Source organism: Brassica napus, chromosome C8, assembly GCF_020379485.1.
Source record: "Brassica napus cultivar Da-Ae chromosome C8, Da-Ae, whole genome shotgun sequence".
Taxonomy (NCBI): Eukaryota; Viridiplantae; Streptophyta; class Magnoliopsida; order Brassicales; family Brassicaceae; genus Brassica; species Brassica napus.
Genome location: NC_063451.1, coordinates 4,979,288 through 4,995,333, shown reverse-complemented (window position 1 = coordinate 4,995,333; position 16,046 = coordinate 4,979,288). Strand labels below are relative to the sequence as shown.

Genomic DNA, 16,046 nt, shown 5'->3' with positions numbered 1-16,046 from the left:
TGAGCATGGCCACAGGGCGATGCAACATAGTACGGGCCAAAAACCACACGCCCGCGTCCGTTTGGAAATGGTACGTAATTTAAATATTTAACTTTTTGATTTTTAATATATATATATATATATATATAATAAAAACTTTCTTAACTATTTTTAGGCCAAGGAGTTGGGACGTTTACCGACTCTTATGGAACTTTTCGATCGGACCCACAAAAACAAGGCGGGCGCATTTGTAGATGAGAGGTCTGAGAAGATCTACAATGATGTGGCAGCTCGTATTGACGAGCGTGAGACCCAGCTGGCGCAGGAGTCCGCCGACGGATTACCCGTCGTCTTATCCACAATAGAAGTGGATAGAATTTACGAGGAGGTAAATTTTATATAAATTTTTTATTAATTCCATTTTACTTTAAAATTTAAATTTTAATATATATTTTATTGTTTTTTAAGGTCGCTCCTAAGAAAAAGGGACGTGTGTTGGGGATTGGTTCCGTCAACGATGTTCCGAGAGCGACTTCCTCTTATGGCCAGAGACGGGATGATGAAGTCTCTCAGCTGCGCGACGTGTTGGAGACGACACAACATCAGCTGTCGTCGACACAAAACGAGTTGGCCTCGACAAAATCGTCGTTCACAGCTCGTATGACTGGTCTCGAGAACTTCTTGGACGTCATAGCGGCCACAAATCCGGAATGGGAGGCCATGTTCAGGACCATGAGACAACAAAACCCCATTCCAGGCGAGACATCCGTGCAAGTCAACGAGGAAGATCTCTCGAGAAGGAGCGAGGAATTCTACGACGCGGCAATGCAGCATTAGTTTTTTTTTTGTTATTGTATTTTAAAATTCAAAACTTATTTATATATTATATAATTTCATTTTAATTCGGCCAAAAAAATTTTTCTATTCGATTTAATTTCAATTAAAATTTTATTAATAAATTAAATAAATATAATTTTTATTTATAAATTCAGTAAATAGAAAACAAAGTAATTTCGTCGCTAATTCCCGATGTATTAACGAGGAAAATTAACGACGAAATATCGAGGAACAATTATCGAGGATTTTACGTGGATTTAGTTACGATTCTATTACGACGAATTATTTTCGTGTTTCTTACGTTTTTATTACGACGAATTTATTTAGAGGTTTTTGCGTGTCTTTTACGACGAATCATTTACGAGTTTCTTACGAGGAAGCACAACGACCGCGTTACGTGGAAACCCCACGTGGTCTTTACGACGAAAACTTAATTCTTCTTTACGAGGAAAATATAACCTCGCTAATTAACGAGGAAATGGCGACGAATCTTCTCTTACGACAATCATATAACGACGAAACGCCTTTCATCGCCATTTCCTCGTAAGCCTTCTTTTCCGAGGAAATAACGACGATTTTGGCCGTCGTTAAATTTGTGTTTTCTTGTAGTGTAGCACGCTTTGTTCGACGAGGCTCTGAAATGTGTCAGCCAAGTGGTAGCCAGTTTGTATTTCTCTTCTTCTTTCTTCTCTTATTCATTTTCTAGCTTTTATATTTTCTTTTATTTTCTCTATTTTTTTTCTCTTGATCATCTTTTTTTCTCTCCATCATTTTTTAACTGGTTTATGTGAGGATATTGTTAGAGGCCAAGTAAACGGCTAATTGTTTTGGCCATTTGAAGAAATATCATGACTATTGCGTAAAATTAATAAAAAAAAATTTCTAAAAATTGTTTTTATTGATTAGGTTGCTTGCTTTTAAATAGGTTTATGCAAGATTCAATTTCTTTCCTTAGTTTTTTGGGTGTTTGTGGCTTGAAAAGATTGTTAACTGTCTAAAAAAATTCAAAATATGTTATGAGTTACTAGACTGGATTCCAAATATTAAGTTAAAGGAAATAAATCTTCATTTTGCTGTTATGGTTTTTTTTTTGTCGGATGTCCATCTAAGATAAATCAAGTGGTGGTTATGAAAGGTCTCACAACAAGTAATTTGATCTGAATAAGGATTGAAGAGAAAAAAAAAAAGAATAAGAAGCAACATAGAACAAAGAAAGAGACAATGATGATGACCCATGATGTTGAAGTATTTGATGCACTTGACACTAACCAATTGGAAAACCTTGGGGCTCTAGTCTAGAATCTGTATACTCTTGAGTTTAGATGTCGACATTTTCCATGTAAACTTTAAATTATTTATTTACATGTATGGTTTCATAGTAGCAATTAACTAATTTTTTTTGTCAGCAACATAAACAGAATCATGTAGACTCTGTAAACCAAACTGGTAGCTCTGCATCCATATGGACAAGCTCCTTCGAGGACTCATTAGTCTAGAAGATTTATATCTTTCCATTGGATGGATTTCGAAATAACAGAGTTAGATCTTGAAAGATCAGTTTGAAGCAAGAGGGTCTCCCCTTTTTGCTGGAAATTTTTACCTTTGAAGAAAAAGCACTTGTCATAGTTTCGTAATGAACTCTAAAGATCAAAGCAATTGAAATGGATCCTTCAATCATTTAATAGTTGTGCATTTTAACTTGTAACACCAAAGATTTTAAAATATTTTTGTCATTTAGAGAAACAGTAAAGTTTGGATAGCAATCAAATAAAACTGGTCCAGTACATAAACTACATTCAACCGAGCTTAACAAAGAATCTTCAAATACTTTAAATCGTGTGTCTCTTAAAATAGCTAATATTGAAGTATTTAACCTTTTTTTTAAAGAGGTTTAAAACCGACTTGAACCAAGCCAATATGAATATATTTAAAGTTTTTTCTATGTGCCTTTGTAAAGCACTTTCAGAAAATAAATGAATCGTCTCAAAAGGTTTTTTAAGTTGAATATCACGTTCCTCAGTTTTAATAGAAAAAATTGTTCTTAGAAAATTCATTTTCAAGATTTGATAAATTTGATCTTTATGAACTCTTGGGATCTCCCAATTATCAATTGATCCTTGGAAATCATCTATAGTTGTTTTTTGACTAGTTACTATCTTTTTTGAATCTTTTATAGCTTTTTTCCGATCTTGAAAATGAAGAGGCGGATTGGAATTTGTATGATGAAGATCTAAAATATGATTCCATTTTTGATAATAAAAGTGAAAATCTAAGACTCCTTACAATCCTATCTAGAGAGAGGTTTTGTTTTCCTAACACCAATCATGGCGATCAGATCTTTGCAATCCGTCCAAAAAGATCTGACATGTTGAATGCTGGAGCATACTCTCCATCGCCCATCGTAGTGCTTCCACTTCTGAATGCAAGGCATACTCTCGCCGTGGGTAATTTCGTGTCCCCATAAGTTGAACCTTCCCCAAGCTGTCCATCCAAACTCATCCACTCCCACTGAATTGTGATGTAGATGTCCAAGGCCCATTTATCATGCATATATTACCCAAGCTTAAGACTTGGAGTTCCTCAATAATTTGATCTTGTGGAATATGTGGCACAATCTCGTTGGCGTTGAACTAGGCTTAACACTCACTCTCTGCATAACAAACTAGCTCCAGTGGATCCCTGTCCATCCCCCTAAAGAGCTTGTCATTTCTGGCATTTCAAATATACCAGATTATCTAGGGATAAGGATCTCTGTCTAATTCTGGCTCGACAGTGCTGTTCTTTCTCCAGAATAGATAATCCATATTAGCATAAACACTCGGCAACGGAAAGATATCAGGACTTGTGGGTGTTGCTGATAGGGACCAAGCTTGTAGAGCTGGCGAGCATTCGAAGATGGCATGAGTAACAGACTCTTCTGGTTCTCCACATCGGGGGCAATAGTTATCGCATCTCATATTACGCCGTATCAAATTTCTCGTTACTGCAACATGACCTGTTATCAATTGCCATATAAGATGACATATTTTCTGACGCGCTTTTATCGTCCAAGCAAAGGCTTGAAGCTTAGTTATACTGGGCTCCAGTACCTCTTTCTCTTCTTCAGCCTTCAATAAGTTCCGAGCTACCCAATATCCAGATTTAACCGTGTACTGGCCATTTTTAGTGTAGTTCCAACCGAATGTGTCACGCCGATGAGTTGAGCTTATGGGAAAAATTCTTACGAAAGGTATATCAGCAGGGGCAACGTAATCCTTCAGTAGTCGAACATCGCATTCCTTCGATTCCTGATCAATAAGGTCGCTGACTCTCATGTTCGGGTGCAAAACTGGGGCTAAAGGGCGAGCCGGTCTAGCTGGTGTTGTAAGGATCCAAGGATCCTCCCACACTTTGACCTTATATCTAGAATGTATCTTCTGCTTGATTCCCAATAGTAGTAGCTTTCGAGCAGCTGAAATACTGGTCTACACATAGGATGTGCTGCTTACAGAGATTATTCGTAAAGGCGAACTCATTCTGTAGTATCTTCCCCTCAAAATACGAGCCACTAACGAATCAGGGTATTGAATTAGCCTCCATAGTTGTTTTGTTAGTAAAGCCAGGTTGAACTCATGGATCATACGAAAACCAATCCCGCCTTCCTCCCTTGGCAGAGTCGTGCTTACAGGCTATTAAAAAAGGCATTTGCCTAGGGCCCCCAAATTTTGTAAGATTTTTAGGGCCCCTAATTACAAAAAAAAAAAAAAATTACATGGTAGTTAATGTATTTTCTTAGTTAGATTTTTATTATTATTTGATTCTCAATTCCACTTATGTTTAAAATAACTATTTTATGATCAATTTTACTATATTTTATATAAAACTAGGGGAGGCCCGCCCTGCGGGCGGGATTTGATAGATTGGTTTTTATAAAAAAAGTGTCATTTTCTGTAAATTTCTTTTATATTAAATTGGGTGTGAGTATTATTATATTTTCTACAACAAATTTTAACTTTATAACTAAAAATTATTGCATTGTTATTAATTTTGTTGTTTTAACCCTAAATTATAAGTTTTTTTAGTGTTTCTGATTTATAACACTATAAAATACATAACTCAATCGGATTTGATCAAAAAGAGAATGGGGTCTGTATCTCGAATACCATTCTATCCTTATTTTGTGAGGGTATATAAAATAGTGGACAACGATGTTTTTATTTAGAGAAATTTTTTATCAAAGTTATTGTAGTTGTTTTTTTGGATGTTAGTAACTGATATTATTAACAATGGAGGTTGTTTTTTTGGCATATGTTTGTTTCTTTGGTATTGGTATGATATTTCTTTGATTATATTTGTTTATATATTATGAAATTAATCGTACTAATAAGTGTATTAATAATGAAGAACGAACCAAGCAAACCGAAGATGCTGATTTTATATAATAAAGCAGCATATTTAAAGGGTTTAAAAATATACATACAATTTTATTGATATTTGGTAATTCTTTTGCCTACAGTCTTCTTTAAATCCAAATTTAGGCAAGTAAACGAAACATACTTTGACCTTTACATCGAAAAATATCTGATATAATATTTATTTATTTCATAATATTATGGATTACTAATTTACTATATTTTTTAAAAATATTACTATTATCTTAATAGATTTACTAATTATTTTTGTATATTTTTCCTACTTTTGGTTTATATTTCATAAGGGGACTTATAATTTTTATGATCATTGCATATATATATAAATATATGTTTAACTTTCCTTATTAGGATTTGTTAGTTATATTTAAATTACTCATTCTAATTTTCTTGCTATAATGTTCATGAAAGAATATTCCAATTGGACAAAATAGTTTATTTAATTAAACATGGATTTCTTTATTTATGCTGGCTCTTTCTTTATGGGGTCTTTGTAGTATGCATATAGTTCTATAATATTCTAAGGGTATCCTTTGAAACATAGTATCACGAACTCTTTATATGAAACCTTAAATTTAAACAATGCTTAAGCGTTAAGAAGAAGATTTTCATCAAAGTAGAACATGTAAGACGATAAGAGAAGAGAGAATCGAGTCCTTCAAAATATTATACTTAAAACACTGATGAAAGATACCTTCTTCGAAGCCTATAACTGTTTAAGAACACATCGGATGCTCTTCCTGCGATGATAGTGATAAAGTCAGTACTTGAGAACATACCAGATCAGAGTTAGCGTACAAACTAAACCAGTTCAATGCTAACCTTTGTGTGTGGAAGGCCCTTGAAGACCTCCTTGTAGACTATGTTAGTTACTCCATCCGCATTGTCTGAATCAGAGGTATCGTCCAATATCTTAAGCCCATCCGGTGAAGTAACTCGAGATAACGCAACGTACAACTGGTCGTGAGTGAAGACCGTTCTTGGGAGATATAAATCAACTTGTTTGAAACTTTGTCCTTGACTTTATTGATTGTCATCGAATAGTATAGCCGCAGTGGATACTGGCCTCTGCAAAATGTGAAAGGATGCATGGTGTCAAGAGGGTAAAGCTGTAACTGTTATAAGTTTTAGAGGATATATACAAACCCGTGATTGGGACATTGGCAACGCCGAGAGCGTTAGATGACTGTTTTTTGTCCTTGACCATAGTTTTTTTGAAGGTAAACTTGACCCTGTTTTAGTTGTTTGAAGATTAAGGTTTTGTGAGAACATTGAAGGAAAGCAGGAGGACAGAATTGGCTTAGACACTCTATTGTTCCATGCAAAAGGTTATCATAATGTATTTAAATCGACTGTTACGTTGTCTACGGTGAGAATGCGAAGATATACAGTTTGAAGAAAATTTATGTATATAATGACGGCAGTAACAGTTTGTGGAATCCGTTGATATAAGGTTGAGTTGCTAAAACGGATTAGCAGGGAAGAGTCCGACAGTCGATAATTTTGGTTACATCGAGTAACATCAAACCCGGTTAGGGAATAACCCACCCCGCTTTCAGATGAGGCATGTGGGTCGCAAGCCGGTGTACATTCACGGTGACCGGCAGCATGGTCGCCTGATGCTGCCTGGACGTACGTGAAGGAGAAACAGCAATCATTAAAATTTGCAAAATGTCTCGGTAAAAAATGGTTTAACAAAAACTTTAAAATCTCAAAAACAATTGGTAATATCGATTCAGGACGACGGAATTACACCGGAAAAATAACTCTGTTTATGAACAAAACTTTTCAAAAAGATATTTCACAGATTCATATGGTGGAAATGGCTAAAGAACTAAACCGGTCAAAAACTATGCTTATGAACAAAAGGTGGAGTTTAATAAGATACTTGCGAGAATCCAGTAAGAGCATATCCACTCCCATAAGCTCTCCATCATGGCGGACATTCCTGGTCTCCCAGAAACGGAGCAACCGGACTTCAACAGAGGAGGAGGAGCGGCCCGTCTGGAAATCGGAGAGGAAGACCGAAACGTTAGCCATATCTCACGGATTTAGTTTACTGGTTAGCTTAAAAGAATGAAGAATGATTCTCAAAGTAGAAAAAAATCATATCTTTTTATAGGAGAACCTCCACAGCCTCACATAATGAAAATTGCATTGAATATAGATCGTGCCTGTGAGATTAATGGAGGGTTCTAAGATGATCATTCTGTAACTGGAATCGATTATAACTGGAACCGTTTTGAAATCTGATGAAGAAGATGAAAGATAAAAAAAAAAAAGAAATGAAAAATCGTTTGCCACGACATGGATTATGGATTCTGGGAAGCGGAGAAGAAGGACACTGGGTTTACCCTAATTAAAACACATAAATTGATAAAGGCCTATGACATAAAGCCCAACCGAAACTGAATCTAACACGCAGCCCATAATAAAAGAAAAGCATGTACAGAAGACTTAATGAAACGCAGCGGATTGGTGAAGTAGGACACGTGGCGAGCTCATGTTCAACGAATTGATGACGTGGCATCACAGGAGAGAGTCAAACAATACTTTATATATATAGACTATAAAGATTCTACTTCTAATTGAATGCAAATATTTGATCCACATTTGTCTTCTTTGTATATGTTATGAGTTAGATTTATTTTATATATTTATAGAAGTTGAATAAAAATTATAATATTTTGAATATATAGTTTATTGTATTTAATTTAAACGCTAAGATTTATCTTTTTAACAGCGACTAACATTTCAATCCAAAATTTGTATTTTATTTTTATATTATGAATTCTTACTTTTGATCATTTTTTTTTAGTTTATAAAAGTCTGGTGCAGAAAATTTAGAAAAAGTTTAGGTAATAAATCAAAACTTTTTAGTGTTATATATATATATATATATATATGTTTTTTCAAAAAAAAAGATTTTATATAATTCGACTTTAAATAGAACTATTTTCAAAAAACAATATCATGTATTATTTTTTTTTAACTCGCCTTGGGCCTCCAAAAACCTTGGCACAACACTGTCCCTTGGTAAAGAGATATTTTCCCATTTGGCTCAATAATTTCCTTTCTTTGGGGGATTTGAACTGCACCAGAATTGTACAATGGCACTCGCGAGTTTCTCACATATCTCCAGCGCGAGCAAGAAGCTAGACATAACATATGTCGGGAGAGCTAGCAAGAAAGATTTAATCAAAACTTCATTTCTTCCTTTTGAAAGCCGTCTATCCGTCCATTCATTCACTCTATCCATCTTTGTTTATTTGTTTTATAAAAGATATATTCTGCCAATTTTTCTGTAGATGTTATACGTTAGACTGATTAACGTAGATAATAAAATAATTCATATAAAGTTATTAACTAAAGAATAATTGTTTAAATACCATAAATTGGTTATCAGTAGTGTTTTTAAAACCGGACCGGAAACTGAACCGTAAATATTTTGGGTCACGGTTCAATATGCTTCGACTGGGTGAAACCTGGTTCAATAATATAGTTTAATATTTTTTTAGTATGTAAATATAAAAATAATATTAGTAAACATGGTGAATAGTTAAAATATAAATCAATTTTGAACATAAAATATTATAAATATAAATTAGTTTCTTGTTTATATGAATGATTTATAGATTTTTGATAGTTTTAGTGGTTTTTATTGGTTTAATAACTTTGAAATATAATCCGGCTATGTGACCGGTTCATGGTCGAACCAATTACTAGACCAACCCGACTATATAACCGGTTCATGGTCGAACTCGGTCCAACCATCGGGTCGGTCCAGTTTTAAAAACATTGGTTATCAGTTTTCAAAAATACATTTAACTAAAAATACCAACATATTTTCCCTAATGAATTTGTTTGGTTTGTGTATTTTATCTAATAAAAAAAAATGGGCAAATTTCAAAAATAGCACAATTCTAAATTTATGTTACAAAAATAGCAATCAAAAACTAAAATGACCAAAATAGCATTTTATCTTTCGAAAAATTTAATTTTTTTTTATTTTTTAAAATTTGAAATCTTATCCCAAAACCCCACTCCCCAACTCTAAACCCTAAAACCTAAACTCTAAATCCTAAACCCTAAACTCTAAACCCTAAACCCTAAATCCTAAACCCTAAACCCCACCCCTAAACTCTAAACCCTAAACCCTATATCTAAACCCTTAATCCTAAACCCACCCCTTAACTCTAAACTCTAAACCCTAAACCCCACTCCTAAACTCTAAACTCTAAACCCTAAACTCTAAACCCTGAACCCTAAACCCTAAATCCTAAACCTCACCCCTTAACTCTAAACCCTAATGTCTAAATTAATTTACCATTGGGGTATAAATATATATTTATCTCTTTGATAAAATATTAAGTACTATTTTGATCATTTTTATTCTTATAGGCTATATTTGTGACAAAATAGTCATTTTCTCAAAAAAAATTATCAAATCGAATAAAAGACTAGAGAAAGAAACAGCCAAAACCATGTCTCTTATTTCTCGTAGGGCTTTTATCGCTCTCCTGCGCTCTCCGTCATTCTCTCCGGCGTTCTTTCCATCGCTGACCGCCTTCTTCTAGCCATAGAGTCTCGCAGCTCCTCTCTCATCTCTCATCCGGATCTCCTCTCTCAACTGGTTCTTCTTCTTCTTTTTCTTGTTACACAGTCAGTCATCTCCAACGGATTCCTCTGTCTACTGTCGGATTTCGAATTAAGTAAGCGGTTACTTCATGTCCTACTAGAATCATCTTGTTCTCTGATTGATAAGGTAGAAGATATAAAAAGAGATGTCACTGCTATTTCATCTGCCTCAGAATCTCAAATCGCCTTACTCTCTCTCCATTCTCCGGTTTCTTTATCTTGTTGTTGAAATCTGAGGGGTGATTATTGTTGAAATTTGCATTGATTAATGGTCTAAATACGTCCTGCATACATCTCTAATGACCAATAATTAGATAAAAAAATTAAAACTTTTGTCTGTCTGCTTAGTTAGTTTATGAGTAAACCCTAATCTTTTATGAGTAAACTTTTGTCTTGGAATCAGCTTCCTATCGATTTACTCTTTCATCTTCTCTTTGTGTCTCCTTATTCTGAACTTAGAATGTCTGAAGTGGAATATCTGAACTTGAAATGTCTGAGCTTGAAAATGTATGAACTTGAAAAATGTCCGAACTTGGAAATGTCTGAGATTGGAGATGTATGAACGTGGTGTCGGTTGGGTTCTGTTCTTAGTGCATTTTAACATCATCTACCAAACTTAGAGATGATGATATATCTGAACTTAGAATGTCTGAACTTTGGAATATCAGCGAGTACTCTTTCGTGTTTTAGGCTAGCCAATTGTTTGATCTGGATTTATGATTTGGATTGAGTTTTTGACCTATTAATTTTTATTCATTTTGACATCTCTAGTACTGTGTATCTGTATTTTATCGTCATGGGTTTATTTCTGTCGGTTGGAACTGTAATTTAAGTTTGGGGTTTGTACTTCTGTTAATGCCTTAAAATGGGTTGACTAAAAGAAAAGAAGAATGGAAATTTTCAGTATTTATTTTTTCCAGGTTGTTGGTTTTTCGGGGAGATGGATTTGATGGAGAAGAAGTTGGAGTTAGTGGAGCTTCACAAACTTGAAGGCCACACCGATAGGGTTTGGAACGTTTCCTGGAACCCCGTCGGTACTCTACCATTCTTGCTTCTTGCAGTGGCGATAACACTGTACGCATCTGGGAACAGAGCTCTCTCTCTCTCACTCCTGGTCTTGCAAGGTACCTTAATATTGCTTCGTGAGTTTATTGCTTCTTGACCTTTTAAATTGATCATGAGTTTTGAGTTTAGCCCCCCCCCCCCCCCCCCCCCCCCCCAAAGAAAGGCCAAAGCTTTATTGGTTATATTGTGATTGCTCAGACAGTTTTGGAAGAAACCCACACTAGAACTGTGAGGTCGTGTGCTTGGTCTCCCTCTGGAAAGTTATTGGCCACTGCAAGTTTTGATGGTACCACTGCCATTTGGCAGAATCTTGGGGATGAGTTTGAGTGTATTTCCACATTGGAGGTACTTACTTACTCCCCACCCCCATCCTTGACTTGGCTAGTACAATCTTATATATATATATATATATATGGAATTGTATGCAGGAGCATGAAAACGAAGTCAAGAGTGTATCATGGAATGCAGCTGGTTCATACCTTGCAACATGTAGTAGAGACAAGTCCGTGTGGATTTGGGAAGTGCTAGGAGGAGGGAATGAATATGACTGTGCTGCCGTGTTAAATGGACATACACAAGATGTGAAGATGGTTCAGTGGCATCCCACTATGGATGTTTTATTTTCTTGCAGTTATGATAACACCATCAAGGTAATGAGAATATGCTGATTGGGTTGGGTTAATAGGGAGGGATGTAAAACTTGAAACTTGTTACAAATACAAAATTTATTAACGTTAGTTGCGTGCTGCTCACAGGTTTGGTGGTCTGAAGATGATGATGGTGATTATCAATGTGTCCAAACCTTAGATGAATCCAACAAGTACACCCTCTTCTTTATATGCCTTCCAGTTTTATTCTTAATAGACAGATTAATATGTGCGTTTATTCTTCACACAGCGGTCACTCATCTACTGTTTGGGCCATTTCGTTTAATGCTGCAGGGGACAAGATGGTCACTTGTAGGTTGGTAAATCTTCTCCCTTCGTCTGCCATACTGTTTGACTGTTTTGACAATATCGAGCTTCGCTTGAATGCGGTACTTGCAGTGACGATCTAACCTTGAAGATATGGGAGACAGATATTGCCATGATGCACTCTGGTGAAGGATATGCATCTTGGTGAGACTATAATGGCTTACATGGATTCCTTTTTTTCTTACAGTTCAGAGCTTGACATAATATAGAATTCTTTAACTTCTCCAGTTATATCTCCGTCCAACTTGTGCTAATCTGCTTGGAATTTGCAGGACTCATCTTTGTACATATTCAGCTCACTGGTCAAGGTATTAACACCTCTCTTGGTTTCCTTAAAATATGGTTTACCAGGAAGGTATTATTAACACCTAATGACAGGGACAACATTATTGCGAGTGGAGCAGGCGATGATGCTATACGATTGTTTGTGGACAGCAACAATGACTCTGTAAAAAAACTTCACCTTAAAATTTACTTCAAAAACCGAAATCCTTTTTTTTTTATCTCAGTGTGGGCTTTGGCTACTTCTTTCCATATATATACATCAAACCTTCATGTAATCTGTTACTGAAGAAGGAAAAAGCACATGACATGGATGTAAACTCTGTCCAATGGTCACCCGGTGTAAGTTCCATGTTTCAAATGAAGTAATTGACACAAATGCATACAACCTCATACGTCAATATATGGTTGCAATGATGATCTAATGTTCAAAGGCATCATTTAAATGTAGCTTAGAAGTCAAAACATAATATCAAAGATTTGTTATTTGATCAGAGACATTGTTTGAGGACATGATAGAGACATTTGTTTATGGCTAAGTATTTTACTAGATAATGATGTTGCATAGTATCTATGATTTTGAGCATGCTGTTGTTTTCTGAAACAGGAGGAGAACCGGTTACTTGCCTCAGCCAGTGATGATGGGATGGTCAAGATTTGGCAGCTTGCAACTAAACCGTGACTGGTTTTTTGTTCCGGTTAGGTTTGAAACTCCTTTGGTGTAACTTTGTTATAACCTTGAGAGCTTGTCATTCCTTATCTTGTTTAAAACTTTGTTATATGTTTTGTTAAATTTGCTATGTTTTATTCTTGAATAGTTTCCTTAGACTTGAAGTTTGCATCATCACAGCCCTGTCACATGTTTAGTTTAACATATATAGTTTCTTTTGATTAGAATTTACATATAATCGATATTTATGTTTGGTTCCCATGTTCAAATCTGATGCAAGCCTTTGTTAGAGATGAATCGAAGAAAAAGAGGATACATAAGAGTTTGGGGGTGAATGAAAACTTAAAAAATCCCTCGAAATAAATTATATATTTTTGCATCTTTTGATAGAAGTTGTCTTCTATTTTAGAATTTTACATATTAATCAAATACTTATGAATCAGACCAAGGATGTACTTTCCTTTACATGGACTTGAGAGGGATCGAAGAGAATGGAGCCACATTGTATGTCTCAGACACACCTTCCTTTACAAAATCATCTGGTGACTCCATGTTTGTGTCAGCCTGGTGCAAACACATGACAATTGAGTTGGGTCATGAAAAGTCAGAGAACCAAAGATGATGAAGAAAGAAGAAAACACTTACCGCACGGAACCATTGTTTTCTCGACGGTGACAAAGTAGTCATGGGGGTTGAAAGCCGCATACACATCTTGGCCGCTTACACTATCATGGAGCCTGCCATTAACAATCATAGTTATTAATAGTTAGAAGCGATAATACAGAGAATTAGACATCTTTGTCCTTGCGTAAAAGCTAGGAACTTGCTCTCAGGATTGTCCCAATTATCTATCTTCATGCCACACAAAAACACATAAGAGTAGGCACAAAGATTCAAGGAATACTACATGTAAACGAGAGGATAACGATTAGTTACTTTGCTGAGGAAATTTTCGTGCTTGAGTACACATGCATGGTGTGTATGTCGGAACTTGATCAACTCTGAAAAGAACCTAAAATGGTTCTGCTATTCTTTGCGTCGAGCTGGATTTTAAAATAACAAACAAGCCATGATACAACAGTTACAGCCTTACAGGGGAGAATCCATCCATATTAACTTATAAGATATAAGACTTGCCTCTTTCCACTGGAAATTGTTGAGAGCAGTATTAGCTATTGTTATTACCATATCGGGTAATGTCCATATTCGTCTCCCATTAGCATCATTGATCAAGGTCGGTCTCATATAAGATTGTTAACAACAATATCATTCATGTATGTTGGCAATGGTTTTACCTGAGAAATCATCAAAGCTAAATGAAAATTCTTCATCTGCCAGTTTCCCCTGACAAGAAACAGAGTATAAACTTGAATACTAAAACAAGAAACTTTCAATGTTTTGATAACGTTATAAACTGTACCTTCCAAACCACAGTTCCAGATTACAGAAGAGATATGTAAGGAATGGACACTCATCCAGGCTGCAACATCATTACATGAGAAATCAAAAGTACCTTAGAATTGTATGATCTCTCAATGTGAATCCATCATGCGCAATTATGAAATTTACACCGTGGTAAGGAGGCTTCCGCTGGTTAACCTATATAATAAGAGAAGCGAGTAAATGCGATGATGTCATGAAACGTGCTTGGAACAAAAATTAATAACTTGAATGTATCTTACTTACCTGGTAAAGATCAGAAGATCCTGCAACCCGAGTAGCAAAGCTTCCTTTCATACCCTAAATAATGTGGAACATAAGAGTGTTTCTGCAATAAGGCTTCTTCTAACAGCATTGGTGTATACCAGATTTTAACGTTGTATACCTTGATAAATCTTCTAACATCATCCCTGTACATCCCATTCCACTCAGCCCACCTGACTTTGAAACAATAATCCATTACTGTGAGAAAAATAGTATTATCTATCACATTTTGGAAATCAAAGGCAAAACTGTTACCCATCCCAATTTGGAAACTCCCCGACAAAATATAATCCTCCACAATCCCAAGGCACTGCAATCCCCGACGTGAACGAACGGAAGCGCAGTCTTCTGTTGTGTATACCTTAATTCATTGTTTTTTTTTTCCTTTTCCTGTTTGTCATTCTCCTAGAAAATATAATTTTGGTATGAGAACAGTAATAATGAGGCCGGTGATTGTCGTTGGGTGGTAAGGAGGCAGGGTTGGGACACTTACACGTTTCAGCTTCAATTCACCTGCTGCGCGAAACTAAGTCACAATTATGTCATCTAACACGAATATGAACACATGCTTTAGGGCTTATTTGAATGTTCGGAGAAATGGGTTGCACTTCCCTTTGGGGATTAGTCTAGACCTCTTTATAGATCTGGAATACCCCATGTTAATAAAAAATAATAATAATAATGAGAGTTACTTACTTACACATGGGAAATTTGGCTAATAGGAAGGTCATATTGAGGATTGATTTGTACTTTTATATTTTTGATTTTATTATTTTTGTCTTAATATACCTTTGATTTTATAAATACGAAATTAACCCTCTAATTTATAATCTAATACAAATTAAATATCTAATCTAATTTATAAATTATATTGGCCAATCAAAAATAAAATTTAAATATTTATATAGTTTATTTATTTAGTTTGTTAATAAAATAATTATAAATATTTAGCCTTTTTATTGTCAGCATCTTGTTAAAAATAACCTTTAATCGGCATTCCATTATGGAGAATTGGTGAACTTTGTCTCGACATTCCAGCCAACTATCGCATGCTCATCTGTCGAAGTCTCTTCTATTTCCGACAATTCAAAGTGATTTTGAACACAAGAAGAAGAAAGGAACAAGATTGATGAATAAAAAAAAGTTAAATTCAGCGTGATTCAATGTAATTCAACATAAAAACACGATAAATTTGAATAAAATTATTTAGGATTATTTCCTAGATTTTCTCAAATTTAAAAACATAGAATATAGGAAAATATAAAATACATAATCTAAAAACGATGGAACATAGAAAAAGGTAAGAATACATATTATAAATAAGATAGAACACATGAAAAATGTTAGAATTTTAATTCTACTATGGTTAGAGCATAGCATACAGGTAAGACCGCGCTGTTTTATCTACATATATGAACAAGATAGAACACAAATTAACGTTTTCTAAATTTTTCTACAATGAACACAAAAGCCTACAATATATATATT

General features: G+C 35.0%; 2 protein-coding genes and 1 long non-coding RNA gene across 3 annotated transcripts; 1 reads left to right on the top strand and 2 right to left on the bottom strand.

Annotated features, from left to right (window-relative positions):
- Positions 1-5,757: 5,757 nt before the first annotated feature.
- On the bottom strand, positions 5,758-7,986 carry LOC111212762. Its single transcript, XM_022714349.2, has 5 exons — positions 7,114-7,986; positions 6,774-6,851; positions 6,372-6,457; positions 6,048-6,293; positions 5,758-5,965 (listed from the first exon to the last, which is right to left on the bottom strand). Exons 1-4 carry the CDS (start codon positions 7,263-7,265, stop codon positions 6,259-6,261), a joined length of 351 nt encoding a protein of 116 aa, XP_022570070.1. The 5' UTR covers positions 7,266-7,986; the 3' UTR covers positions 5,758-5,965; positions 6,048-6,258.
- A 2,616-nt stretch (positions 7,987-10,602) lies between these two features.
- LOC111207979 (protein CIA1) lies at positions 10,603-13,113 on the top strand. The gene is given in 11 exon segments (XM_048766113.1): positions 10,603-10,897; positions 10,900-10,958; positions 10,961-10,987; positions 11,127-11,273; positions 11,357-11,578; positions 11,684-11,748; positions 11,826-11,891; positions 11,975-12,046; positions 12,175-12,210; positions 12,281-12,350; positions 12,792-13,113. Coding segments are annotated over 11 exon segments (933 nt in total). The 5' UTR covers positions 10,603-10,803; the 3' UTR covers positions 12,867-13,113.
- On the bottom strand, positions 12,949-14,889 carry LOC125591616. Its single transcript, XR_007327711.1, has 4 exons — positions 14,541-14,889; positions 13,791-14,453; positions 13,500-13,591; positions 12,949-13,418 (listed from the first exon to the last, which is right to left on the bottom strand). It is a non-coding gene; the product is annotated as an uncharacterized LOC125591616 (long non-coding RNA).
- Between the last annotated feature and the right edge of the window lie 1,157 nt (positions 14,890-16,046).

Bases quoted from the DNA above. Each gene is read 5' to 3' on its own strand.
- LOC111212762 (XM_022714349.2), bottom strand. From the start codon at position 7,265: ATGGCTAACGTTTCGGTCTTCCTCTCCGATTTCCAGACGGGCCGCTCC. The intron at 6,458-6,773 runs GTGGGTTATTCC...CAACTAAAACAG, and splicing joins ATGCCTCATCTGAAAGCGGG to GGTCAAGTTTACCTTCAAAA. The intron at 6,294-6,371 runs GTTTGTATATAT...CACATTTTGCAG, and splicing joins TGCCAATGTCCCAATCACGG to AGGCCAGTATCCACTGCGGC.